We start from the raw sequence: 27,888 nt of genomic DNA, 5'->3' as shown, positions 1-27,888 counted from the left end.
CTGACTTGAGAAACAAAGCTGAAACATGCAGATTTGGTGATTTAAGGGATGAGTTGATAAAAGACATACTGGTGTGTGGTATTAAATATAATGCTATGAGAAAGATTCTGCTTTGTGACAATGATTTAACTTTGAATAAGGCCATTGAGATTTGTCAGATATATGAGGTGACAGAAAAGCACACAGTTACGCCTACAAGGAAATGCATGCTTCCATCTTCTAAAGCTCATGTTGATAGTATGCAACACGTGGTTAAAAGAAACAGGCCAAAGCACGTGGCAGCAACAGTAAGCCCTGCAACAGTCACTGGGAAACCCTGTACCTTTCTAGCAAATTCCAGAGTGTGCACAGTCTCAAAAGCACAAGGGTGAGTCCGCAAACAAGCATAAGATTGTGGGTACATACTCACCTAGCATCATAGTCAACTGTCGTAATTGTGGTGGCAGTCATCAGTCTAAAAGATAAAAGTGCTTAGCTTTTGGTCAGCAATGCCACAGATGTAAAAAGTGGAACTATTTTCAAAGGTTTTGTAAGTCAAGAGACATGCTTTCATTAAAAGAGAACATTCAAAGAGACAAGTTGATCAATTAGAAAGCCGTGACCTTACTTTTTATGTTGATGGTGTGTCTGTGTTTAATGAACAGTCAATGCAGTAGATTTATAGGCAAAGAATCAAGTATTTTGTACTGTTCGGATAAATGGGAGACCCATAGAGCTCAGCTGACACAGGTTCAAAGTGCAATGTCATGTCATCAGAAACACTTGCTAGAGTATGTGCTGGTGAGAAGCTTGATTTAACAAAGTGTGAGAAGCTTGTTGCTTATGTGCTACAGAAGTTCAGTAGTGCTTTCATGTTACTCTGCTGGGAACAGCTATGACTTGCAATTTATGTAGTCAAAAGGCACGTACAGTCATCATTAGGCCTCAGAGACAGTTTGAAAATGGGACTACTTTCATTTAATAAGGAAGTCCACCATGTAAGCTTAAAAGACCACTGTTCTAATTTTGCCCAGACTGTTTTTTCTATCTGTGCTGATCTTTTCGAAAACAAACTAGGCAAACTCCCAGTTGTGTACTCCATGAAGTTAGACCCTGAAGTCGGTGCTGTTGACAGGCCAGCCCGTAAAGTTCCAGTAGCTATGCAGAATGGAATCAAGGCTGAACCTACTGAATGGATATCTTCCATGGTCGTAGTTCATAAAAAAAAAGCTCAGATTATATCAGAATATGTATTGCCCCGTGAGATTTGAACAAGGCACTGAAAACACCTCATCATACAATGCGTACAGTCGGAGAAGTTGCAACCGTTATACCAAATGCCACTGTTTTTTCTGTCTTAGATGCAAAAAGTTAATTTTGGCAAATTTTACGTGATCAAAAATATTCATTGCTGACCACTTTCAGTACTCCTTTTGGCAGGTACAGATTTTTGAGAATGCCATTTGGGATAAATTCTGCCAGTGAAGTCTTTCAGTGTGCAGTGGAGCAAATTTTTTCTGGTTACCCCTTGTGCTATTGTAGTAGATGATATCCTAGCAGTAGATAATGGTGAAGCCGAGCATGACAGAAACCTCAAGAAAGTTCTGGAAAGAGCATGTGTAGTGAATCTTGAATTGAATCCTCAGAAGTGCAAGTTCAGGCTACGAGAAGTTACTTATGTTGGTCATTTGTTTACCAGTTCAGGCTTACAACCAGATCCTTACAAACAAACTGCAAATCTTGAGATGCCAGTTCCAGACAGTGTTCAAGCCTTACCTTTTCTTGGCATGGTTAACTATCTAGGCAAGTTCATTCCCGACTTGAGCCAACTTTCAGAACCGCTCAGACACTTGACATGCAACGATGTATCCTGGTCAGAACAACACCAGAGAGCATTTGATGTCCTAAAACAGAGAATTAGTTGAACAGAACACGAAGATAGAGCAAAATCTCACCAAAAACACACAGTAATCACAGAAACGCTAAGCTTTTTAATGAAGCTTTCGGGCTTTCAACCCTTCATCAGCATATAAAATTATACATTTCTTCACATTTAAATAGAGGAGACAATTAAAATCACATGACCAAACCAACCAATAAAGAATAATAAGAAGAATAAAAAGACAATTCAAAAGAAAATACATATACTTCTTTACCAAAAATAATGAAAACTTTTAAAAACCATAATAGTTTACATAAAAATCTATATTTTTATTCTGCATCTTAAAGTTATTATAACACTAACCTAACATATTATAAGCTATTCATTTGTCACTTAACTAATACAGGTTTTATACTGGTAGCATTATTTAATCCAGGAGAGGTATCAGCCTGTAGTCTTATTATCCATTCTAACTCCCTTAGTTCTAAAAGGTTATTAACATCACCCCCCCCCATACCCACTTGTATTATGTCTATACATCTAAATTTAAAACTATGTGTATTAAACTCATGTATATGCTTATATAAAGCATTGGTTTGTATCTGCCTGTTTATCTCTGATCTGTGTTCTATAATACGGTCTTTAAGCCTACGTATAGTCTTTCCTACGTAAAACGCCTGACATTGCATACAGGTGGCAAGGTAAACTAATTTCGTGGTGTTACAATTGGCATTACAATAAAACTGAAATTTCCTGTGTGTAACAGGATGCTTAAAATTACTATCTACTTCTAAAATATCACCACAACAAGTACAATTATAACATTTATAAGTCCCTATCTTACTATGTATAGGGTTATGTTGTTCCACAAAATCCTTGTAACACAACATATTCTTTAGGGACTGATTGTTCCTATATGCAACGCTAGGTTTAGGCCCTGCTAAATTACAGAGTTCTGGCATAGCCATCAAAATTGGCCAGTTTTTCTCAATTATTCTGCATATTTGATTAGAATAGCCAGAGTAAGTGGTTATATATCTTAAGTTATTTTCTTTCCTTATAGTAGGTGTGGACAATGCATAACTAGCATCAATCATATAATTTGTAAATATAGGTTTGTAATCAATATTTCTACCCTCTGTTACCATTTCAATATTCCTATCAATAAAATTTTCTACATAACCACTTCTCAAGAATTCTGCTTTCATAATTGCTACCTCATTCAGATATACTTGTTCCTCTGTTGTCAGTCTACTCACTCTAATTAACTGTGACTTCATTATGCCTTTAAATACATGTGGGGGGTGCATACTAGTACTTTCTAGATATCTTATTGTGTGCACATCCTTTTTATGCACCATTGTTTGTATTATATTATTCTTTTTATACAATCTTACATCCAAAAATACAATCTCATCTGGTGAGAAACACATTTTAAATTTAAAGAAATTTGTTGTGTTGTTAATATATGTTATGAATAAATGGAGATCTTCTACCGTACCATGGTTTGGTCATGTGATTTTAATTGTTTCCTCTATTTAAATGTGAAGAAATGTATAATTTTATATGCTGATGAAGGGTTGAGAGCCCGAAAGCTTCATTAAAAAGCTTAGCGTTTCTGTGATTACTGTGTGTTTTTACTTAAACAGAGAATTGCCAGTACCCCAACTCTCAGATACTATGATGTTCACAAACCAGTTACTATTTCTTGTAATGCTTCGAAGTTTGGTCTTGGTGCAGTCATTCTTCAAGAGGGCAGACCAGTAGATTATACGTCTAAAACTCAAACCCAAACTGAAATGCAGTATGCGCAGGTAGAGAAAGAACTCTTGGCAAATGTGTTTGCATGTTCGAAGTTCCATGATTATATTTATGGTAAACCTATCCAGATTGAAACTGACCACCAGTCTCTAGTTAGTATTTTGAGAAAGCCTATGCATACAGCTCCAGCTAGACTGCAACGCATGATGCTCAAATTGCAAAAGTATAATTCCAGTCTTGGTTACACAAAAGGCAAACTTCTTTATCTTGCTGATACATTATCAAGATCGCCCAGAAATACCACTGAACGGCATGAAAATGAGAAACTTAATTTTGAAGTCATGGAAGTAAGAAATTTTTCTTCCACACATTTTGATGAGCTTCAAAGTCATAAAGCCACAGATGTGGTTCTTCAGAAGCTCAACCACTTTAAGTCGTGGATGGCCTTCAAAGCAATCTTACTTACCAGTGGAAATGCAGCCTTATTTTCCTTACAGAGATGAAATTTTGTTTGACAATAGTATCATCATGAAAGGTCCAAAAGTGATTGTTCTGAAGTTTTTGCAACAAGAGTATATTACCATCTTGCATCATGGCACTCAGGAGCTGATTCTACCAAAAGAAGGGCAAGAGGACTAGTATTTTGACCTTCTTTGTCGGGGGATATCGAGAGAGTACTTTTATCTTGTTCTGTATGTAATAGTACTAAGCCACATCAACAGAAAGAACCACTTCATCTAAACCAGATTCTGGAACTACCTTGGTCGACTGTAGCTACAGACATTTTGGAATGGAATGGTCAACATTACTTGGTGTTAGTAGACTCTTATTTGAATTGCTTTGAGATTGACCTAATTCCTAGTCGTGTCCAGTACTGTCATAACTAAGTTGAAGTGTCATTTTACAGTCCATGGTAGTCTGCACAGTTACTTCTGACAATGGTACACAGTTTACAAGCCAGCAGTTCAAGAGATTTGCTGAAGTGTTACTTTAGTCATGTTACGAGTAGCCCTGAATATCCACAATCAAATGGTTTGGCAGAACGTGCAGTTCAAAGTGCAAACCTATTACTAGAGAAGTTGAAACAAGACCATAGCATGTTTTCTTGAATCTCAAAAATGTTCCCTGTGATAAATATCTTGGTTCACCTGCACAGAGACTTCTGTTGAGAAAAAACCTGAACCACACTACGAATTAGTTGTACATTATTGGTTCCCTGTGTTAACAACAACAGAGCAGTGAAAGCCCATCTGTTAAAGAAGTGCTTATCCCAGAAATCCTGTTATGATAAGTCGAGCAAACTGCTCAATTTATTACAAGAAGGGGAGATAGTAAGGATGCAAATGACAAAAGGTTTTGATTGGACTGGAGTTGTGAAAAGTGTATGTCCAGAGCTGAGATCGTACATTGTGGAATCACAAGGAGCAGAATTTAGGCGGAATTGGAAACATTTGGTCCCCGCATCCGAGCCTGTATTGCAGTATCATACCTATGAGAGGGATTCTAGATCTCAGAGTGAGTTATCCAGCATTCCAGTTCCAGCGAATGTTCCAGTAAATATCCCTGTTCCTGAGAAGAATCCCAAAACTCCTGAAGCAAGTTGTTCACCAGTGGCTGTCCCTGTTGCTAAACCCAGTTCTAATTGCTATATCAGTAGATCAGGTCGCATTTCCAGACCATGTTCCAGATACACGGCAACTTGGACTTGAACGTTGTGTTTATTTCTTATTGTCTGTACAATTGCATGTTTCTTTTCAAGTGTCATTATACTGTGGGCAGTTCACTAAGGTGGGAGGATGTAGATCAGTATGTATGTATGCCTTTAAGAAGCTTTCCATGGGCTTGCACAAGTGTATAAATACTGACCACGTGCAAGCCTGACTACCATTTTGTGTAGTGCTGTTAAGATGTAAGTATTCATGTCTGTGTTGCCTGTCAATTAATCGGTTCGTTTATATTTTGTACTGCTGCTATCCATCCTAATGTGTTTCTGTATAATAAAGCATATAAACTGACTACCTCACCTGGTCGTGCTGAATCGTAACATAGGACGAGCGACAACTTAGATACATATGTAACATGTTAATTGGCCATAGACTATCAGGAAGAACATCCAAAAGAAAGAAACAAAGAGCAGTAATGATAAATCTAATAAAATACAGCAGATGTGACTTTATCCTAGCATCTAAACACATACAACTTGGGAGGAACATTGAATTCTGAAGAGCTTAGTTGACTCCTTTCAGTCTTAGGCATTTAATTCAAAAATGGACTGTTTAATCAAGAACCAAGTGACAAACTATTGAAAATTAAACTTCTGAAAACTTCCTGCCCATATAAAAATACTGACTGGGAAAAAGTGTTGCTAGGGAGATGGGAAGGTTGTGTCTATTGTATTCCCCAAACAAAGCAGATTTGTTTTTCTTCTTTTAACCAAGTGAAACAATATATATATATATATATATATGTAATTTCTTGACAACTAGTTGAAGGTTCATTATATGTACTAGGAATTAACTATGTACAGCTGATGGCATGTACCAGCTACCAGCTTTTTTTCCTGTGCAAGATTGCATTACAGTGGGGATCTGGGAATTTGGCCTTTCCCCACTGTAGTTTGATCCCCTAGTTGGCATTTATAATTAGCAAGAGGCTGTGCTTGTTTTTTCATCATGTGGTAATCCTTCAGTTGTGTTTGATCCCTTGCTTTTCGATAAGTTTTCAATATATGGACCTATATACATAGACATCATAAGAGATATATTTACATGTCTATGTATAGATGTAGCTGTGTGTGTGTGTGTGTGTATATATATATATATATATATATATATATATGTATATTATATACTATTTGTAAAGACAATGGAGCTTTTAAGTCTACTATTTATAGGAAGCCCACATTCTCCACTGCCTACTTGAACAATAATAGTTCCACCCTAAGTTCCAAAATAAGTCTCTGGTTAAGGGTCAGTTCATCCATTTATCTAGAATGATTTTGTCCGACTTAATTTTTGACAAGGAATGTTCAGTTTTGGCAGAAATGTGTGCTGAAAGGGGATATCTGGTCAATGACTTTAGGCAAGAAGTTCTGTTTAATTGTGCTCCTAGGTTCAGTCCCTTTTTGAGTCAGCCTGAACAAACTGTGGTTAAATCTAGAGAGACTGAACAAACAGTAGTTAAATCTAGAGAGAATGCTTGGCAGCAAATTTAGTTTTGGAATACCATTTTGGTTGGTGTTTCATTCTGACAGAGAATTGTTACATTTATTGGGAGAAGAGACGAGGATTGTGTTCAAAAGCAGCAGGCATTTATAGAATTTGAGCAGTTGTATAAGTTTTTTGACTGAAGCAGTGCCTTGCCAACATTAATTATTGCACCGATGGTCTGCTAATAGAAAATAGTACCTAGCAGCACTCATTTGCAGAGCATAAATCAATCCTATATCTGCATTTAAAGTTGCATAGATAAATGTGCTATATGTTTGCATCTTGCTCATTTGACTTCAGACATTTTTCAGTTCTAGTCTTCTGGGTGATATCTGTTTAAGTACTGGGAAAAGCTGGCACCATGGTAACTGGAAAAACACAAGGCAATCTCAAACAACAAAATGACAATTCCAACATCAAATCACAACTTTATTGCAAGGCAAAGCTTTCGGGTAAACCACCCTTTCTCAATGCTAATACTCTTAAACAAAACATTAATCACTTTAAATAAGAGCAGTTAAGCATCATATGACCACAGTCAGCGTATCACATGACACTACTAATTAAAACTTTAAAACAATAAAATCTATACAAATATAATTCTAAAGATGTTGTTGTATTTTAACTAGAACAGGTTTAATACTTAGAGTTATTGAGACCAGGTTCAAAATCTGCCCACAGTCTAATAATCCATTCTTATTCTTTATTCTCAAGAAGATTATTTATATCACCCCCTCTGGTCCCTTTAATCACTCCATCTATTATCTTAAATCTAAAACAGCGTTCTAAACCATTCCAGGTAACATTTTTACTCTGAGCATTCTTATCATTTTTTTCTCCGAATGTCTGACTTATGTTCAATAATTCGCTCTTGTAGCTTTCTGGTGGTCTTACCCACATAAAATGATGAACACTTTCCGCAAGTAGCAAGGTAGACCACATTAATACTATTACAGCTAGCTGAGCAATAGAAGACATATTGCTTGTTAGTTGCAGGATGAGAAAAAGCATTATTAAGTGTTAAAATGTCACTACAACAACTACAGCTCAGACAACGAAAGTTTACATATTTAATCCCCATTTGACATTTATTGTTTGTTTTAAAATCCTTATAGGCCACGGTGGTGCAGCCTCATCCTGAGGTGATTTTCCCAGTTAATGGTGAAGGTAGTTGAAGTCGCCCATTATTAGCTGTTTGGCTGAACCCTAATATTTTCCAGTACATCAAGAAAAGAGGAATGGGAATCCTGGGGGATCTGTAACAAGCTACAATTTGGATTGCAATTTTGCCAAAAGTTAGTTGCACTTGGATAACCTCGGATGTATTATGATGAGCAACTAGCCTGGAGGTGTGGATATCCTTAATGAATATGGACACACCTCCGCCTTTGGTGTTTCGGTCCAGGTTACATGGCCGAAAGGTGTGGTATGAGTTATAGCCTGGTAGTGCAGGGGTGCTGTATGGAGCCTTGAATCAGGTCTCAGTCACTGCACAGATATCGATGTTCTCCATTTTAAGGAGTGCCTCGAGTGAGTGCATTTTGAGATTTAGACTTCTAGCATTGAGTAGCATTACCCTCAGTTTTTGCTTGCCTGTTCCTGTTACGGTGGTGAATTTGTCATTTGACCTTTGCCTAAAAAAGACACTATAGGGGTGGCAAGAGCCTTAGCCAGTATCCAGAATCCCAGGGGCGACAGGTGCAGACCATCTGTGGCAAACCATTGTGTTCTGTCGACCATGTCATCCCAAGCAGACAGATACTGGATCCGCTTAGAATAACACCAGAAGTTTAGCCAATTGTTGAAGTCAATCATTTTGTACTTGTACTGTGGTATCATTCTGGGCGATGGCAGAATGCTACTCAGGGCTAGGGTCATACCTGCATGGGCTACAAGATCGGAGAGCTCTTCCATGTCTCTTTTCATGTAGTCCAGGGAGGTATGTCTTGGGTCATTCACATCAACATGGACAATGACACAGTCATATTTGTACTTGTTGTGGAGTGAACTGAGTGCGTTGGTTATGTGGCGGATCCTGGCACCCGACAGGCAGCTGACAGTAACCTTCTCCTTGTCTAGCCTGGTGAGTGGGACATCAGTGTGCCTGACTGTAGAGTCACCTATGACTAGTGTGTTGGGTACGTTGTTTTGCCTTATTGGCTGTGGTTGAGTGGCACACTGAGTCTGTGGGGTATGTGTCATTTGGGTTGTGTTGGGGGATGAAGGTTGCTTGCGTTTCTGCTTTGGAGGTCTCTTGCTTAGACAGATTATTATTGAGAAGCTCAGCAAATGGTTTTGTGTTACTATGTGTGGATTATGGTGGTGTAGATTCTGAGAGACTATGTGATGAGTGTGGTGTGGTGCAAATGTTTACCTTCTCCTCTTGACTGTCAAGTTCAGTCCTGGTTGGAGAGAGCTTTACCTCCAGTTTGTCTAGATAAATACATCTCTCACAGGTTGTAGTGTTGGGTGGTAGGAGGAGAGAGTTGTCTTTGTACATAACATGAGGCAATTTCTGCTTTGCCTCAAGATACCCAGATTCATCAGATAGACAGGAGAGAATACTGGGAGCTGATCCTTGGACATGCCTAAATAAAAAAATATTTTCCTCTAGATAAGTGTGGAAAGTGAGTACAGTAAGTACAAAAACCGTTTTCCTCTAGGTAATGAGGAAGGTTGAGTGCTATAGTAATTAGTAGCTTATTTAGTGCTTACAAATTCAGAACAAGTGCCAAGCACGAATAAGCAAATTTAAGTACTAAAACTAAGAATCTGTATCAACACTAGACAAGTTACAGGACAGAAACAAGTGGAAAAGCAGGCTTTCAAATCAGAAAGTTGAGAGAGATGGAAAAGATTGCCCAAACGGCCAGGAACTACAATTTCTGGGCCAGAACCACTCCTTATGTGGTAGACAGGTTACCTAGTGCTTACCACTCCCACTGATAAGCTAGAAGGCTTCCCTCCAACACAGAAACACAGAGGGGCTCAGAAGCTTACATACAGTCCTGGATACAGCAAATCTGTATCTGGAACACTAGTTACAGGAAAGGTAGGAAACAGGCTTACAGTTTTTTTTTTTTTTTTTTTTTTTACAGAAAAGTAGCTAAAACAGCAGTAAAAACAATTCACATGCAGTGCAAGCTAGCACACTTGAGTATATAGCAATATTAGACCAAACACAGTTTAAAAAAATGCAATTAAATTAAAAAGGACTAAAAGCAAGTGCAGAAAGAGTTTATTAGGTAGAATGTGGTAAAGAGATGGGACTGGGAGAGTGCCCCAGATCAAATCTACAGTGGGGCAGGCAACTGCAATAGCCACCAAATTTAAACTACAAGCCGGAAATAGGGAGAGTGAGTGGGACAAAACAGTTTCAGCAGAGATCTAAGGAACAATTAACAGTACAAACTCTAAAATCAAAAAATATATACTCAGCTCTATATTTGCAGATAGATTGAGAAGCAGTCTCTCAGAACACAGGTTCCAGCAATGAAATGCAGGCTGTTACTAACAGGTCTAATTTTATGCAAGTGATCCTTGAGTTAGATAACACACAAGCTGTGAAAACCAGTTATACCAACTGAAGACACGGAAGAAAATAGGGGGAGATGGGGTAAACAGTTTCAGCAAAGATCTAAGCAACAATTAACACTACAAACTCTAAAACCAAAAAAATGTACTCCAGCTGTAGACCCCCCTCCATGACTCAGGACACCCACTCCTCCTACCTGGACCTGCTTCACTCCATCAAGGTACCCCCTAACACCCTGATCCTTGGTTACTTCAACTACCCCGCCATAGACTGGGTGAACTATTCCTGTACTAATGCACTCACCTAATGATTCCTTGACTTCATCAGTTCTAACACACTAGACCAGCTAGTCTCATCCGCCACAAGGGGAGATAGCATTCTGGACTTGGTTCTCACCAACATGGGTGACTGTTGGACCACTCCCATAGTATGTTCTTCCCTGGTGAGATCAGATCATCAGTCTGTCTTATTCAAAGTTTCTATCTCACCCCCAGCCATAACCAAGCTAAAAAAACTTCTCAAAAGCTGACTACACCCTCCTAAGGGAGGGTATCAGTAACATCACACCAACACCACCTCAGAGGATGCAGACAACTATGCTGAACAGTACGCCAGTGCAGTATACAAGCACCTTTACAACTGCATGGACTCAGCCATACCCAATAGAACTAAAACCTGCTCATCAAGGAAGCACAAACCTTTCTGGTGGACATCCTCTATCAACAGGCTTTACAACAAAATGAAGAAACTGTTGTCCAAGGGTAAAAAGGAACAAATTCCAAATTGGAAAATCTCCTTCCTGAGCCTCATCAAGTAAATTAGATCACTAGTGAAAACCTGTAAAGCCAATTATGAATTGAAACTCGCCTCCGAAACAAAGGGAAACTACAAAGCCTTCTTCAGTTACGTCAGGAACCTCCATGCCAAAGCCCAGGTTTGTTCCAAATTAGTACTTAACGATACCAATTGCACTGATCCTGTTGACATAGCCAACGTGCTAGCAGATAGGTTCAGTGCAGACTTCACCCCCCTATCCCCCCAAAGACCCATTTGACATCCCCAATACTTGTCCTGCACCTCACATCTCCATAGATCAAGTGTTAAAGGCCCTATCCAAAGCAAAGAACACAGCTTCCATGGGATCTGATAGAATCCCAGGCTGTATTCCGCACCATCTCCCGCAAGAACTAGCTTCACTATTGAGCACCCTATTCAACCTTAGCCTAAGTACAGGCTTCATTCCAACAGAGTGGAGAACTGCCATTGTCATCCCCTTGCACAAATGTGGTGCCACTACTGAGCCTGGAAACTATCACCCCATTAGCTTGACAAGTCTGATCTGTTAAGCCACGGAGCATATTATTATGGATCTCGTAAACAAGGACCTAGGCAATCTCCAAGCACTTGATCCCACCCAGTTTGGATTCATCAAGGGCAGATGCCTGTTGAACCTAGCTTTCTTCTTTGAGACTGTCACCAAGGCCTTGGATGAGGGAAAGTCAGTACATATAGCTTACCTTGACTTGGCTATGGTTTTTGACACAGTCCCCCACTTAGACATCATCGAAAAGCTAACACAATTTGGTGTATATCCCTGTCTCATCATGTGGGTGGCCAGCTGGCTCACTAATAGGACCCACAAAGTCAAAATAGGTGCTTCCACCTCCGACAGCAGACCTGTCACTAGTGATGTTCCCCAGGGAACTGTCCTGGGACCCCTACTGTTTGGCATCTACTTCTCAGAGGTCCAGGCAAAGACAAAAGGCCTGTGGCTGACCAAGTTTGCAGATGACTGTAAGTTGGGTGCTGTCATTGACTCCCCAAATGATGTTAACATACTGCAAGAGGGTCTTGCAGCAACAAATGACTGGTGCCAAAGTCACGGCCTTATGTTAAATGCAAAAAAATCTATTATCATACCATTCGGCAAAAAGACAGCCCCTACTGATTACCACATCAACGATAAACCCCTAAGCACACAACCTGTAGTGAAAAACCTGGGTACTCAGGTTGACAACAATCTCACATTTGACCATCATGTAGCAGCAGTGGTCAGAAAAGCCTTTTACTTGGTTCATCTCATAAGTAAAGGGATTGCATCCAGAAAAAAAGGAAGTTATTACCTCTCTGTACTCCTCCCTTATTAGGCCAATAGTTGAGTGTAACGCCTTGTTTGGTATGTTGTTCTCCAAACAGCTGCACCAACAACTAGAAAGACTCACAAAGAGAATCCATGGCCTCCAACACTTGTCCTATGCGGACAGGCTCAAATCACTATCACTCTACTCGGTATTGTACAGATTGCTCAAAGGTGATCTGTGTCTTGCCTACAAGGCAATATCTGACCCTGCCCTAGATGTTCCATATCCGCAAGTCTAACTCCTCGTTCATTAAAAGCCCTAAATCTCATCTCATATGCAACATTTATTTTATTTATTTTATTTTACATTTGTTAATGGGGGTGTCTGACTGAGCTGAAAAGGCCCTTTTTCAGCAGAGGCCCGGTAAGAAAAGCTCCACACAGAAAAATTACAGGTACATTTAGATATTTAGACATGTATACACACAAATTACAATAGACATGTTTTTACAGTGGTATACTGCACATCAACAGTTACAGTGGAGAGAACAAACAAGAAAATATTAATTTAAAAATAAAGGTAATTAATAGATTTGTTGTGTACAGCTGAAATTTATAACATAGGTAGAATACATACATAGTACACAGGTACAGTACATACATTGTATACTAGCCAGTGTTTCTGAGTAAGAGTGAAAACTATTATCAAGTACTCTAGGTTTAGTATGTGTACCTTTCACTAGCCTGGGAAGCAGTCATGGCATTGCCAACTTTGCTTGAGATGTCTAATGAGGTTTTTAAAGGAGGCTTTGGACAATGTGTTTTGTATGCTAGTGGGGCGAGAGTTCCATTTTTTAGCCACTGAACTACAATATAGTGTTTCTTCAAAACTATTGCAGCTGTTGGTGACTTCTAGTAGTAGTTTGCTTGATGATCTAAGAGGCCTTTTGGCTGAGTGATGCTGTACTAGGTTTTTGAGGGCAGGACAGTAATTGGGGAGGTAATAGATAGAATGACAGAGGCAGATGTGATGGTAGGTTAGGAGGTTGGGCAGTTCAAGCCAGTGGAGCTGTCTTAGAGCAGTACAGTGATGAGTTCTATATAAGCAATTTGCAGCAAAGCGGGCAGTTCTGTTATAGCAGGTTTCCATTTTGCTTTGTTCAGTTTTGTTGAGATTAGTCAGAATGGGAGATGCATAGAGTAGGGTGGATAGAAGTTGGGAGCAAGCAATGGCTGATCTTGTGTTGTTGGTAAGAAATGGTTTGATACAGTAGAGTGATTCCAGTTTGGCATGTACTTTTTTAATAGCTAAGTTGAGATGACTATTACATTTTAGGTGGGAGTCTATGGTTATTCCCAATAACTTAGCCTGTGCCACTGGAGTGATTGGAGTAGCATTTCTGGAGTAGATAGTGAATTGACTGAGTGTTTTTGTTAGAACTGGTTATAATCATAAGTTGAGTTTTCTTTGGGTTGAGGATAAGTTGGGCTTTGGTAAGGTAAATTTCAACGTCAGAGAATGCTAGTTGAGTTGTTTGCAGGATTGTGGGAATGTTTTGTGCAGCACAGATTAAGGTAGTGTCATCTGCATACTGAATGATAGATGCATGCTGTGTGGAGGTATGGAGGTCATTTGTGAAGGTTGTGAATAGTAGTGGTCCTAAGATAGAACCCTGTGGGACTCCTATAGTTATGGGCAGCTGAGGAGAGCAAATTTTCCCATTTCACAGCTTGGTACCTGTCAGTTAAGTAGCTTTGGAACCAGGTAAGAGTGGAATTTGATAGGTGATATTGGTTTAGTTTGTTTAGCAAGATTTGGTGCGAGACTGTGTCAAATGCTTTGGACATATCCAAAAAAACCTGCTGGCCTTCGTTTTTGGGACAGTTTACTGTGTCTGTGAAGCAGATGAGGGCAGTAGTGGTACTATGGGCAGATCTGAAACCATGTTGAGTAGGTGGCAAGATGTTGCTGTCTAGGAGATATTTTAGCACCTGGGTATGGATGCATTTTTCTAGGATTTTGGCCAGGGGGGAAAGTAAAGCAATGGGTCTGTAGTTATTAAGTTCAGTGGAGGTCCCGCCTTTATGTATGGGTGTAACATAGGATATTTTCCAGAGTTTGGGCACATAGTTTTCAACAATTGATCTGTTTATGTGAGTGGAGATTGGGATGGCAATAGCATTTGCTGTGAGTTTCAAGAAATAGCTGGGGAGTAGGTCAGCTGCTGTAGATGAGGTTTTTAGTTTGGAGAGCATGCTTTTGATTAAAATGGTGGAAACTGTTTTGAGGGTAAAGCTTGTATTAGTGTTATTTGTGTTGGGGGGGGGGTAGTGAGGTTGGAACTATCCTGTGATACTAAGGATAGAATTGAGTTCACAAAGTGGGAGTTGAATTGTGTTTCGATGGGAACTTTAGTGTCGGGTGGTTGGTTTGGGGGTAGCCTTTTGGGTGGGTTTTAGTAGCTGGTTTACATTTTTCCAAAATTTTTGGGGGTTGTATTGGTATTTAGTTTGTAATGTCGTGTAGTAGGATTTTTTGTCCAGCCTAATGCATTTTTTGCACGGTTGCACAGTTCTTGGTACTTATTTAGGCTTTGTGTTTCTTTGGTTTTTTGATAGTAAAGCCAGGCACTGTCTCTGGACTTGAGGATTTGTTTGGTTTCTTTACTGAGCCAGGGGTTTGTAGAGGTGTTCTAACCTTGATTTTGCTCAATGGAACAACAGTGTCTAGGAGTTGTAGAAATATCTTACGGCTTGGTCAAGTGAGAGTCTTTTTAGGGGGGGGGGGGTCCAGTCACAGTTACAGAGTGAAGTTTAGAGGACCTCAGGAGAGAAATGTTTGTGTTTCTAGTGGATTTGTAGTTAGTGGTTTTGCGTATGCTTGTTCTACTACATGCTATGTATATTATGTTGTGGTCACTTAAGGTGTCTGGGAGACTGCCTGTGTGGGGTTGTTAGTTAAGACCCAGTCAAGGATGGATTCCCTTTTAGATTTTTTATCACATCTAGTTGGATTTTGGACTAGCTGCTGGTAGCCATGGAGATTTATTAGATTACTTGGAGGTTCTGATATACAGGTGAACCAATCTAGGTTGAAATCCCCCAGAAAGCTGGAGAAACAGGTTTGTTTACCAGAGGCTGCCTCATCTCTGGAATAGACTTCCCATACATGTCAGACAGAGTACCCTGCTGACTCTCTTCAAGCGCAGCCTTGATGAGCAGATGGGCAACCACAAATTTGTCCCAGGGGTTCCACCTGTGTCCCTCACTGACAGGGGTGACAGGTGCTGACTGAGGTTTCTTTTTGGGGATAAACACTTGATTAGCCTTTTAAGGGCCCCAGGCCCATTAGCCTAGTTAACCCCCTATGACCCTATGATCTAACCACATAGCTAAGGCTACTGCAGCAGTGATCCAGAAGATGAGCATAGTACAGCTGTGTAAAATAAACTTGCCATAATGGTAGATGTTAGAATGATCACTACTGTTGTAGCCACTCCCTCCCTCCCTCCCTCCATCCCCCTTACTTTTGTAGGTTTTTGTTACCAGGGTGAGGAACTCTTACTTTAGAGTCCTAGATTTTTCTTTTCATGGATCTAGTCTCCCTCTCTTTGTTGGTATGAAAGTTCTGAAGGGCGTGGAAGGTGCCCTTGAAGCCTTTGAAGTTGGACAGCTGTTATAACCTTGACAAGATATAACCCTTGTAGCTAAGGCTACTGACAACAAAAGTGAGATGGCAGAATTTAAGGATTCCCTGTGGAATGCATTGTCAGAGATGCTCAGTGGGCAGATTGGTGTGATGAAGGAGATTATTTTTATGAGCTATGATGCAAAATCGGAATTGCCTAGACATGGTAAGGCCTTTCTGTGTCTAATTATGGTGGCTGCAAAAAAGCAGTTACTAGAAAATGGAAATCAAAGTCTAAACCAACTATATTAGAAGTAGTGAATATAGTAACAGAGATAAAACAACTGGAGTTGAGAGCTTTAGGAAAAGGTAGGAGAAAACTGCATAGGAAAGAATGGGAATTGTGGAAACAGTACATAACAGGGGAGGAATGAGGTTTAAAAGAAGGTAGGACTTAAATGAACAATGTAATGTTTGACTGGAAACAATTGGGTAGATTACAAGTGATGTATAATGTTTGCAACTGGAAGTGTCAGTATGATTTGTGTTGTAAAGTGCTTGCAACTAGGATTGTGTCAGTGTGGTTTGTTTTCATTTATATATATAAAAAAAATAATCTCTGTGATATCCCCGAAGTCTCAAAACAACCCACTAAACAAGTGTAGTGGGTCAAAAAACAAAACATATGGGCAAGACTAAATAAATTCAAGCTTAGGATTTCATGTCATCTGTCAGAAATCCACTCTGGATATAAAAGTAATGCACTAGCCAGGCACCTTTCTCTTCATAAAAGAGACACAGATTTTAAGTTCCAGATCTGGATTGCATAGACATGGGTGAGCTTAAAGGAGACATCCCGAATATTCTGGAGAAACATGAACTCGTATGGTAATTAAAGCTGAACTTTTTTAGGAAGCCTGGACTAAACTACTACTGTTCAATTAAAAGTGCACTAGAGCTTAGGAAATTGCCACATTGTTTACATGACTAATTTTATTTTATTTTATTTTATTTTATTCTACCAGTTGGTTCTAAATACTATTTTAAATCAGTTGTAATTTAAGTGTATATTTTGTTTCCATCATCATACATTTTTTTCTTATTATTTTTTTCTTTTTCTTGTTCTCTTTTTTCCACTTTATTCAAAATGATGTGTAATACTAATTATACAATTATATATATTTTTACAGATAGTTTTTAGGGTTGTTGTACACAGACCTGAAGAAGTCTAGAAGGACGAAAGCGATCTTTGTTAACAATAGGTTATGAAAACAGAATATGATTTTTACAATTGATTTTTTACATGCAAAGTGTATATGTATATATTTATATATATTTTTTGATTGCCAAATGAACTAAGGTTGATATGTTTCCAGCAAAGTAGTACATTGTCTTGAATAAAATCACAGACTTAATAATCTACTTAATAATCTGGTTAAATAAGAGGTACCACGTCATTATACATTTTATTTAAAGTACATAAGGGTTATATTATTATGACAGCTACTAAGTAGGGCAGGACCAGCTTAAGTGTCACACTGATGGGGGAAGGGATGTGAATTTAACATGTGTACCAATAACACTTTGTTTTACAGCACAATAAACCACTCCCTTGCCTGATAAAAAGTATATATGTATATATATATATATATATTTAGAAAGCTTGTGAGGAAACTATTACTCTATTTTTGTTTTACTTGGATCGCTTGTCTGTGTACTTAATAAAGGATTTTCAACTGGAAACAGACTGCCTGCCTTGCTTGGATTACTTTTGAGTACTTAGTAATTCTGTACAATTTTTTATATATATATATATATATATATATATATATATATATATATATATATATTTTTAACTCTGAGTTTAAGTTTGCTACTTCTACTACTTTTGTCTGATCTGATTAATATACAGTGATTAACTAGAGATGTAGGACTGAATGTTACACACGAAGTTTCTTACACTGTTTTGTTTTCATTTATATAAATGTATAATTGCTTATGTTGTAAGTGATGGTTTAATAAAGATGTTTCTTGGTTAAAAAAGGAGTCAGGAATTGAATAACTTATGTAATGTTGCTTAGGTTATATGATATATAGCATTATATGTGAAGCATAATGTTTGTTAATTTTAACTTATTAATACAGTTTGATTACTTTTATATATATGTAAATGTGCCTGTGTCATAAGTGGCAATTCAGTAAAGGTGGGGCACTCTGAATCATGTTTGATCCCCGGGACCTCTTCACATTCTTAGCGATAATACCACAGTCATGTGGTACATCAACAAGCAAGGGGGAACCCACTTTGCAAACTAGCCATTTTAGCTTAGGATATAGCTTCACAGCACAATCTCACTCTATAGCCATCTTACATTCCATCAGAGCAAAGTTGTGTGGCAGACAAACTGAACAGGACAGACTTTCACAAATAGAAACTAGATCAGGGGTCTTCCAAGATTTGACCCATCTGTTGGGAGTCCCTCAAATAGAACTATTTCCCTCCCTTCTGTGAACAATCAGATGGAAAGATTCTGCTTCAGGACTCCATGGAAGAAGGCTTGGAAGACAGATGAACATTTCTGATCAAAGAAAAGAAATGGCCTGCATGCTTTTCCACTGGCATTCAGGGTACTTCCATAATTCAGAAGGAATTCCCCCAGATCATTGTGCTGACTCCCTTCTGGCCCAGGCAACAGTGGTTTTCCCTTCTTTTGGAAATGGCCAATCTTCCTCACAGACTATATCTACTCACACAAGTACAGGGGTGTTTGATGCACCCTGATCCCAATCAACTTCAGTTGATTGCTTGGATGATGGGGTCTTAATTCTCTTTAGACTCTTATTTACTGAAGACATGCAGCAGCTACTAATGGAGGCATGAAAGCCTACTTCCAAAAAAATCATATATTAGTAAATAGAAAAGATTTCCTAGTTGGTGCCAATAACATAACCAGCACCATTCAGGGCTAGTTGTTCACTGATTTTGCAGTAATTGCGTGAGTTGCTATACTATGGCCTTTCTTACTCCCCCATCAAGGTTCTTTTATCAGCCATTTCAGCATGTCTGCCCATGGATCCTCCTCTTTCAGTGCATTCTCAGTCTTAATTTTGTCTTGGAGATCTAACATGTGCTCCATTTCAACCAGCTTACCTGGCTGAGTTGAGGTTCTTTACATGGAAATATTTTTATACTGGTTCCTGTGACCTCTGCAAGGTATCTGAGTTGCAAGTTTTTTATGGTGAATTAACCCTATCTCATTTTCCACAGAGGCAGAGTTTCTTTGAGAAATCCTTCTTTTATATCTAAAGTGGTATTTACTTTGTCAAACTATCCATCTCCCTGTTTTTTTTTTTCTGAACCTAAAAATGAGGGAGAAAGGATATGCCATACCTTGGATGTCCACAGACAACTTGGGTGCATATCTTTCAGATTTTCAGATCAATTGTTCATTTCTTGTGAAGATTAGAAGGGGCATCCTGTGTCAAAACAGACCATTTCCAAATGGTTTTGCATGGCTGTTACCTTTTGTTATAATCACCACAGCAAAACTATTCCAAGCAGGGTCAAGGCCTCCTCTACTATGGGCTTGGCTTCATCTATGGCTTTTTGAAAGGGTTGGATTCTAGAGGTGTAATAGAAGCTGCAAATTGTAACACAGTACATACGCTTACAAAGCACTGTACGCTTGATTCCTTCACTCGGTCCAGGTCAGGCTTTGCTATGGCCGTTCTCCAGATGCTGCTTTGCCATCATCTTTCCTCCTCCTTCCAGTCAATGTAAGATATGGTAGTCTACATGTATAGCAGAGGTTACTGCAACAGTATGATGAGCGCATTGCAGTTGTGTAAGTAAACTTACCATAACAGTAGATGTCCAAATGATCACTGCTGCAGAAGCCACTCCTTCCCTCCATCCCTCTTATTTTTGTATGTTTGCCAAAGTGAGGGCTTCCAATTTTAGTTTCCTAGCATTGACCTTTCCAGGGCTTTAGCCTTCATTTATTAGTTCACATGAAAGTTTTGAAGTGTTTGACACCCAAACCAATATTTTTTTTTCTTCATATTAGCTAGCTAAGTGTTTGAACGTGGGAAGGGCACCCTTGAAGGTTTAGAAGCTGGCAGGCTGTTATATTCTTAACAGGATATGACCCATATAGCTAAGGCTGCTTGCAGCAGTGATCATTTGAATATCTCTTATGGTAAGTTTACTTACATATCTGAAGCCCTTTATTAAAAAGGACATAAACTTAAAATGGCTCAGAGGAACAAAACAAATGGGTGATGGTGTTCGTAGCTCATGTGAAGATAGATTTCAGAGATGTGGTGATACAATTTGCAAACACACTTCAACTGGTATAGTTGTCTATTCTGGAACTAAGATTGTAAGATGAAACTGAAACAGTGATTAGTTTGTTTTTCACGAAGAGGGTAGTGGGTAGTTGGGCTTCTTTAGCAAAGGATTCTGCATAGATTGAGACAGTCAGGGTGTTTTAAGAAGGTATAATGTAGTCTGAATTCATATGACTAGCAAATTAGAATGTGATAAACATAAAGAAGCTATATTTGGCAGGAGTGATGTATCAAGCTTGGCTCATGGTGTGCTTCATGATTTTTAATGCTGTAATGAGGGGGAACTGGGGATAATAGAATAACAGGAACCAAGCGCAACACTTGAAATGTATGTATTGCAGGAAGTAAAGTAAGAGTATGTAGGTACTTGTACACGAAATGAGTAAGGGAAGCGGGACATAAGGAAGAATTAATTCTGATGCTAGGGAAAGTATGTGAAATTGTTGTTGAGGTTTTGTAACCCTCTGCTAGAAGGGGTTTGTGGAATTTCGATTTACAGAGGTTGAGGTGCTTGGACTTCTAAAAAAGACAGGAAGGATAGGTACTGAACTAAAGTGTGTGGTGTTGTAGAGCGTCATCTTTGGCTCCGAACAGGACTGAAATCACAGGGTTTTTCAACTTGTGATCTAAAGCTTTCCTTTATTGCCATAATGCTCCATAAGTCAGTTTACATCTGAAGAAGAAAGGCCTTAAACAGTAAACTGCTAATGAGGCATCTTCCAGGAATGCCTTCTTTACTGTGGAATGGTATGGAAGGATGCACACCGAATAATCAACTGAGTACATTTTCTCTGAGCATCTCTTTGAAACACTGCATCTTCCAGTGGTCACTGGATGTTTGTAGTTTAAACTAATTCCTTCAATGTACACAGCTTGCTTAGATATAGGTTTACTCATTTGAAAACCAACCTTTTTAATGGTTGTAGTGAACAGTAGCTAAGAATGTGCTTTATTTCCTGTGTGTATGCGTGTGTACGTAGCATATGGAGTGAGGTGTGAATATGTGCAAGTTGTGACATGCAGCATGAGCATGATGGTATACAAATGTAAATTTCTGGCTATTTTGTGCTCTCCATTCAGATTGTGCCATATTTTGTGAGGCTGACTTACATTCTGTGCTGCTAGATTGCATTATGTATTGTACTGAAGATACTGCATTTTAAAAATATGTAGCTTTGCTGAGCACCTTTCAGCGAATCCTGTTAAACTAGAGTTCCTTTGGAGGTGGAACTGTTTTGTCTTGGAAAGTCAGTGACTGTAAATATATTTAGTTGTATATTTGTCAGTCATCCAGAAATAAATCAGAAACTAGATCACTGGAGTGGGAATTGTGTGGCACAAAACATAAGTTTCTCTAGCAGCGATTGATTATTGATTTACTATCTTTTATACCTAGGACTTGAATAAGCGCCTGTCTCTGCCTGCTGATATCAGAATACCTGACGGATATTTAGAAAAGCTTCAAATAAGCAGCCCACCTTTTGATCAACCAATGAGTAGACTGTCACGAAGAGCATCATTGGTGAGTCTGCCTTCAGGGTGTTTTAATTAATTTAACCTGCTGTTCACCAAACACTTTTTAAATTATGATATGTACTGCTGATAACAGTATTACTATTGATTTAGGATGTAGATCTGGTATAGCTCCTATTACTGTTTTCTCTAACCATCCTTACGGTATAGTACAGGTTTGTATCTAGTGCTGTCTTTTCACTCCAACTCAACCTGTGGGATATTGGATCTGACTGGATCCGAGGCTGCACCTCAGACTCTTGGTTCTGAAGTTCCAACTCCCCTCTCATGATGCACTGCATTCCTGAGTATCCTCAGATCTCATTTGCTGCTCCTGTGTGTTAGATATGGTCTCCAAAGCTCTGTTGGAGAAGAGTGCTTTTCAGTGCTTTTCAGCTGTTTTTCTGGGATTACTCCTGCTACGAGCCATAGATTGAGTATTTCTTGTCTCCCATTTAAGAGAAGATAATTTTTGAGTGTGTGGTATTTGAGTGCATGGCTGCAGTTGCTGTGTCATATGGTTTGTGCCGTTTTCTTCCCTCTGTGTGTTTCACCTTTTCAGTGGGATTTGTTTTGTCTGTTTAGTGTAGTTTTGTGGGTAGTTTTCAAATAGTTGTTAGATACTCATTAGATTTTTAATACTTGTTGGTTAATAGGTTTGACTGTTAGTTTTTGGACTGTGTTATTGTGGCTGTTTGGGGTTGCTTTTCTTGAGTGCTGTGTTTACCTCATAAACTGTGCAAGAAGACTAGGCTTCCACAAGTGCACTGATTTGGGTCATGAACTGTCCCTCAAGGTTCTCATAATAAGTGTGTTGCAGTGAGGTAGTGTACTCAGATCAAGAATATGAGGCCTATGCCTGTTTCGGAGCCAATAGATGGGTATTTAAGGGGCTCTTTCCCATCTCTTCCTTGTCAGGCTCTCCATCACTTGGTTCTTTCTCAACATTCAAAAAGCCTCAGTAGAAAGGGAAGAGAGAGAGGAAGGCAAAGGTAAGGATGAAGACTGTAAGGATAATGAGAAAGAGATGAACTGTTGTTTTCTGTTGCTGATGAGTCAGTGCAGAAGCCACCAATGCCCCTCCTCTTCCTCTGCTCTCCCTGTGGATCTGGCTTTGGCAACTCCCCGGTACTGATCCCTGATACTCTTGAAACCAACACAGGAGCCACTCCAATCCCAGCTATTGGAGATGTCGAGCCTCTTCTAGGCTGCAAAACTGAAGTCCGGTCAGCACCGATCTCCTATTATGGCTATTACCCCAGATTCAAAGTTTCTTACATCAGCAGTCAGCTCCAATCTTCATTTTATGGATGCTACCCTGGATCTGAAGTTCTCATGTTAGCCTTTACCACCTTGGGTCTGGTCTTCCCCATTTTGATAAACCCCTGCACGTGCCTACTAGGTTACATTTAAAGGCTTCCTTTAAGTCTAAAAGGTCTATATGAAGCCTTAAATAGTCAGTTTGGACAAGATGATGCAGATGTTTTTGAAGGCCTCAGACTGACCTGGGGATCTTTTAGTCCCCTTCTGCTATGAGAGTGGAGAGAACGTGACCCTTCCACCCCCTACCTTGGTTTTCCTTCTGTGGTCCACTCTTTGGCACTGGTGGTCCTGGATCTGACTCTTTTTCTGTGTGTTTCTGTTGGCACCAACAGCTTGGCTATTTTCTTTGCTAATGTCTATCTTGACGTATTGGACTCAAGCTCCAATGGAGCTATCTACATCCCAGGGTTGAAGGGTCAGTGTTTCTTCAGACCTTGTTTGCAGGCCCATCCACAACTTGAGTGGCAACCCCTCTTGATGCACTTGTCGACCCTGTGTCCAGGAGAGGATTGCAAGAGCACAACATGGTGGAGCCTATTCATAGAAAGACAGATAAAATCTTAGTCTCACCCAAGGATAGGTCTCATTGGAGCAAGAGCTGTGGTCAATGCCACTGCTGCTGCAGCCACCAAGAGTTTTCAGAGGAGAATGCATTGGTCTGTCCACCAGAGAGTCACGAGCATTGGACATTTGGGAAATGCACCTGTGCTTCAGTCACCTTTGCCATCTGTGCACTGAACTATATGACACATCTGACTAAGCTTCAGAGATACTTGATTAACAAAGTCTGTAAATCAGTAGCATCCCAACCGACAGTCATGACTCATAAGTCCATGGAGGTGCAGTTGGCCACCATGCTATCTACCTCAAAAGCATCCATGTGTCTCATTTCCAGTGCAGTAGATGGTATTGCTAGGGTGGTAGGCACAGGCATCATAGTTAGCCTCCATGCTTGGATATTCCACTGTGACTTTGTAGAGTGCTTTAAGGCATCCTTGTTTAATGCCCTTTTCTAGAGGAAGCAGGCTGGCAAGATGTCTGCTGTAGGAGGTCACTTTTCCATGTCTCAGAGGACCTTTTCATGCAACCGGAAGGGCAGGGAGTGGATATTCTTCTGTCCAGGATGCTCCAGATGACAGTAACCGCCCCTTCCCTTGGCAAAGGGAGGAACTTAAATGAATGCCTCCCTGGGGACAGGGGCAGTTAGCAAAATCAGTGCTTCATGAGGCCTTTTTTTCCAGCAAGCCTTTTCGCCACTCCTGAAGGGTTTGCTCAAATGCTGCACTCTAGACACAGTTGGGACACTTGACATTCCACCCTCAAGCTTGGGAGGCCATTACATCAGATTCCTATGTGTTTAGAGTCGTAGACAGAGGCTACACTATCCTCATTCAGTTTTGCCAAACTTTTCATCAAAAATCCCTTCCAGATGTTTCACTCATCAACAGAGGGAAGCAAGCAGTATGGATTCAAAGGTGACACACAAAACAAATAATCCAGGAGGTCTCAGCAGACTAGAGAGGATCCAGGTTTATTCAAGATTATTTTTGGTGCCCAAGAAAAACAGGGACCTTAGGAATATTTTTGACATCAGCAAACTAAATGTGTTCATCAGATAGCCAAATTCTGGGTGGTACTGGTGCAGTTCATTCTGCCTATACTAAGGAAGGTGGACTGGATGTGCTTGGTGAACCTCAAGGATTCATACAACCTTATAAAGACAGCAAGACTTTCCAGGAGGTTTCTGTACTACCAGTTTTGAGTGCTGGCCTCAACATTGCTCCCCACCCACCCCAGGTGTTTACCAGATTCATTGCAGTGGTAACAGCTCAGCTCAAACTGCAGGGATTTCAGGTTTTTCTGTACCTGGACGACTGGCTCCTTATGACAACTTCAAGGGCATCCCTGATTAAGGTAAAAGACTCCTCCCTCCGTTTGTGCCTATCCTTGGGCATTGCAGTGAACTTCGGCCAACCCAGTCTAGAACTGTCTGTCTATCTTCTCAGTTTGATGGCCACTGTCATATCACTGGTTCACTTGGCCAGGTTCTACATGAGGGTTCCTCAGTGGACTCTTTCATTTTGATGGTCTGTGATAACTCAATCAATGCATTTCCTTATATGACTTAAGGAAGTTTGTAGTCGTCATATTTCATGGTAGTTGACATCTGATCAAGTCTTCTCAGGACACCCATTTGTTCTTCCCCAGCCCATGGCCGTAGTGACCATGGACACTTCCTTTCTGGATGAGGGGGAGCATTATGAGAAGAAAGCAGTCCGAAGCCATCTGGTTACAGTTAGAGGCCCATCTGTATATCCCATCTGTTTTGGAGATGACTGCAGTCCTCCTTGAGTTGCAGGTGTTTCACAGCTACCTCCCAAAAGCGTGAATTCCTTCTGTCAAGAGGCCGTAATGGTATGGCCCCTGGGCATTGTCTTCTCAGCACTTTTCTAACAGCAGTGCATATCCTGGGGAAATATAAATTAGAACACAAAACTCCACAGCAACGGAAATAACAGCACAGACTAAAACCTATTTTTACTTTAATAAATCTGATTCTGGTACCTCGGCATTCGCCTTCATTGGAATGAATTACAACTCAGACATAGTCATATAAGTACCATCTTGAATTAACATTAATTGAAATCAATTAACAATGAATAAATATTTAATTAACAATCAATATTTGAATTATAAAATATTCAGCAGTTTGTGGTGTTTTTTTGTGAAATATAAATTAGAGCAGACAAATTGAGCCAGGAGCATTCTAATGCCTAATGAGTGGTCTGTCAGGCTATCAGTGGCTGCACAGATTTTCAGCCACTGGGTCCGGCCTTGCTGCAACATGATTGTGATCCATACAGTATGAAATGCAGCAGCTTTATTTGCCCTGATCCGTCTGTAGAGACAGTCACGGAGGGATGCTGTAGTCCATGCTTGACACCCGCATCTTCTCTATACTTAATCCTCCAACAACCTTGATAATAAAGTTCTTATAGAAAGCAGCTTGTTGCAATGTGGCTGCAATCCTCATAGCCCTTTTCTGTCCCAGATAAGTCTGCTTTCCCCTTCTGTGACCTCATCTAGTGCACCCTCCCTGGGTTTTGAATCCAGTTTCCCATCCTTGGGGTAAGTGTCATACAATTCCAAAATCCCTCAGACTGACCACTTGGTTCCCCCACTTCTATTGATGGCCAGAGATCCCAAGCTGTCAGAGTTGTACATATCCTTTCTTCACCTGAGAGGCCCTCCATCAGGAAAATTTAACTGTTGTAAGCAGAGGTGATTTAGTATTTCGGCAAGCTCAAAGGGTCTTGACCCCCTTTTCTTTTCCTTTAGATTATATTTTTGAATATTTTTATTTTTTATTTTTAAGAAAAAATAAAAAATATATATTTTTAGCTGACCTTTTCCAGTCCAAGTGTAACTGCTGTGCTCTACTATTAGGGTTCAGCTGGCAGCCATTTCCAGTTTTCGTAGGTGTTTACTAGGATAATGACCACAGGGGCCTTTTTAAGCTTAGCCATGCATCCCAAATCTCAGACAAGTTCTGGATACCCTTGATAAGTGTAAGCAGGGGTTTGGGAGATGAAACTTTTACAAGCAGGGGCCTGGGCCATTTAAAGGCTGTGTCCATTAGAGACAGGTGCCAAACCAGGGATGAATTTCCTGTTCCCCATCCAGTTGTCCAAGTTGCACTTTAATTGGGTTAAGGAGTAACTCTGCTTCACATGGATATGGAGCCTGTTTCATAGATGGGGTAGTCAGGACCATCTTTCCATAATTTCCCTAAGATTATCTAAAGCCTTCCTGCAAGGTACCTTTCTTTACAGACCTCTTTGAGGGACCCATTTCCACCTTGGGGTTCTGTCCCTTATATTATAAGCTTTAACAAGGGCACCTTTTGAACCTGCTGCCACTGTGGACTTAATGTTTTTATCATGGAAGGCTCCTTTTGTAATTGCAGTAAATTCCTCCAGATGAGTCTCTGACTTCAGGTTTTGTCTTGTAATCCCCCTAACCTTATTTTTTCACAAAGGTAGGGTTTCATTGAAGATTAATGTAGCCATTTTGCCTAAGGTATCCTTTGCATCAAATCTGAATCAGCCTATACATTTGTCAGTATTCTTTCCAAATTTCAATAATAAGGATGAATACATTCTTCACTGCCAGACGTCTAGACAGAGCCAGAGGCTTCAGAAAATTGGACCAGTTCTGTGTGTCATTCTTCAAGGCTAAGCTTGGTAAAGGAGTTTCTAAAGTATCTGTCCAGATGGCTTTCTGACTGCCTATCCTTTTTCTTTTTCTCAGGTCTCAGACTACCTGCTTACCAACAACCTCCTTTCCAATACTCAGCATGGTTTCCGACCAAACCATAGCACCAGCACTGCCTTACTCTCCTTTACTAACACTGTCCTTCAGCATAAAAACAATGTCTCTCTCTCTCTCCTCTGCTACTTTCCTAGACCTATCTAAAGCATTTGATATGGTCCCACACAAACAACTCATCTCTGTCCTCAATAATCTATCCTTCTCTCAATCAGTCACCAACTGGTTTCAGAGTTACCTGTCTGACCGCCAACAATCCGTTGTATGGCAGAATGACATATCTCCCCAACTACATGTCTC

General features: G+C 39.9%; 1 protein-coding gene across 1 annotated transcript in view; it reads left to right on the top strand.

Moving 5' to 3' along the window:
- Positions 1–27,888, top strand: part of CDK17 (cyclin dependent kinase 17) — a 1,919,677-nt gene that overhangs the window by 1,101,248 nt on the left and 790,541 nt on the right. The window contains exon 6 of the mRNA XM_044087623.1: positions 21,821–21,946. Within this exon, the coding sequence (XP_043943558.1) occupies positions 21,821–21,946 (126 nt within the window). The remainder of the gene's footprint in view (positions 1–21,820; positions 21,947–27,888) is intronic.

The sequence above is a fragment of the Protopterus annectens genome, chromosome 11.part0 (genome assembly GCF_019279795.1).
Source record: "Protopterus annectens isolate FY-2018-M chromosome 11.part0, PAN1.0, whole genome shotgun sequence".
In the NCBI taxonomy this organism is placed as follows: domain Eukaryota; kingdom Metazoa; phylum Chordata; order Ceratodontiformes; family Protopteridae; genus Protopterus; species Protopterus annectens.
The sequence above is the reverse complement of the archived record's forward strand: the minus strand, read 5'-3'. Positions and strand labels throughout refer to the sequence as shown.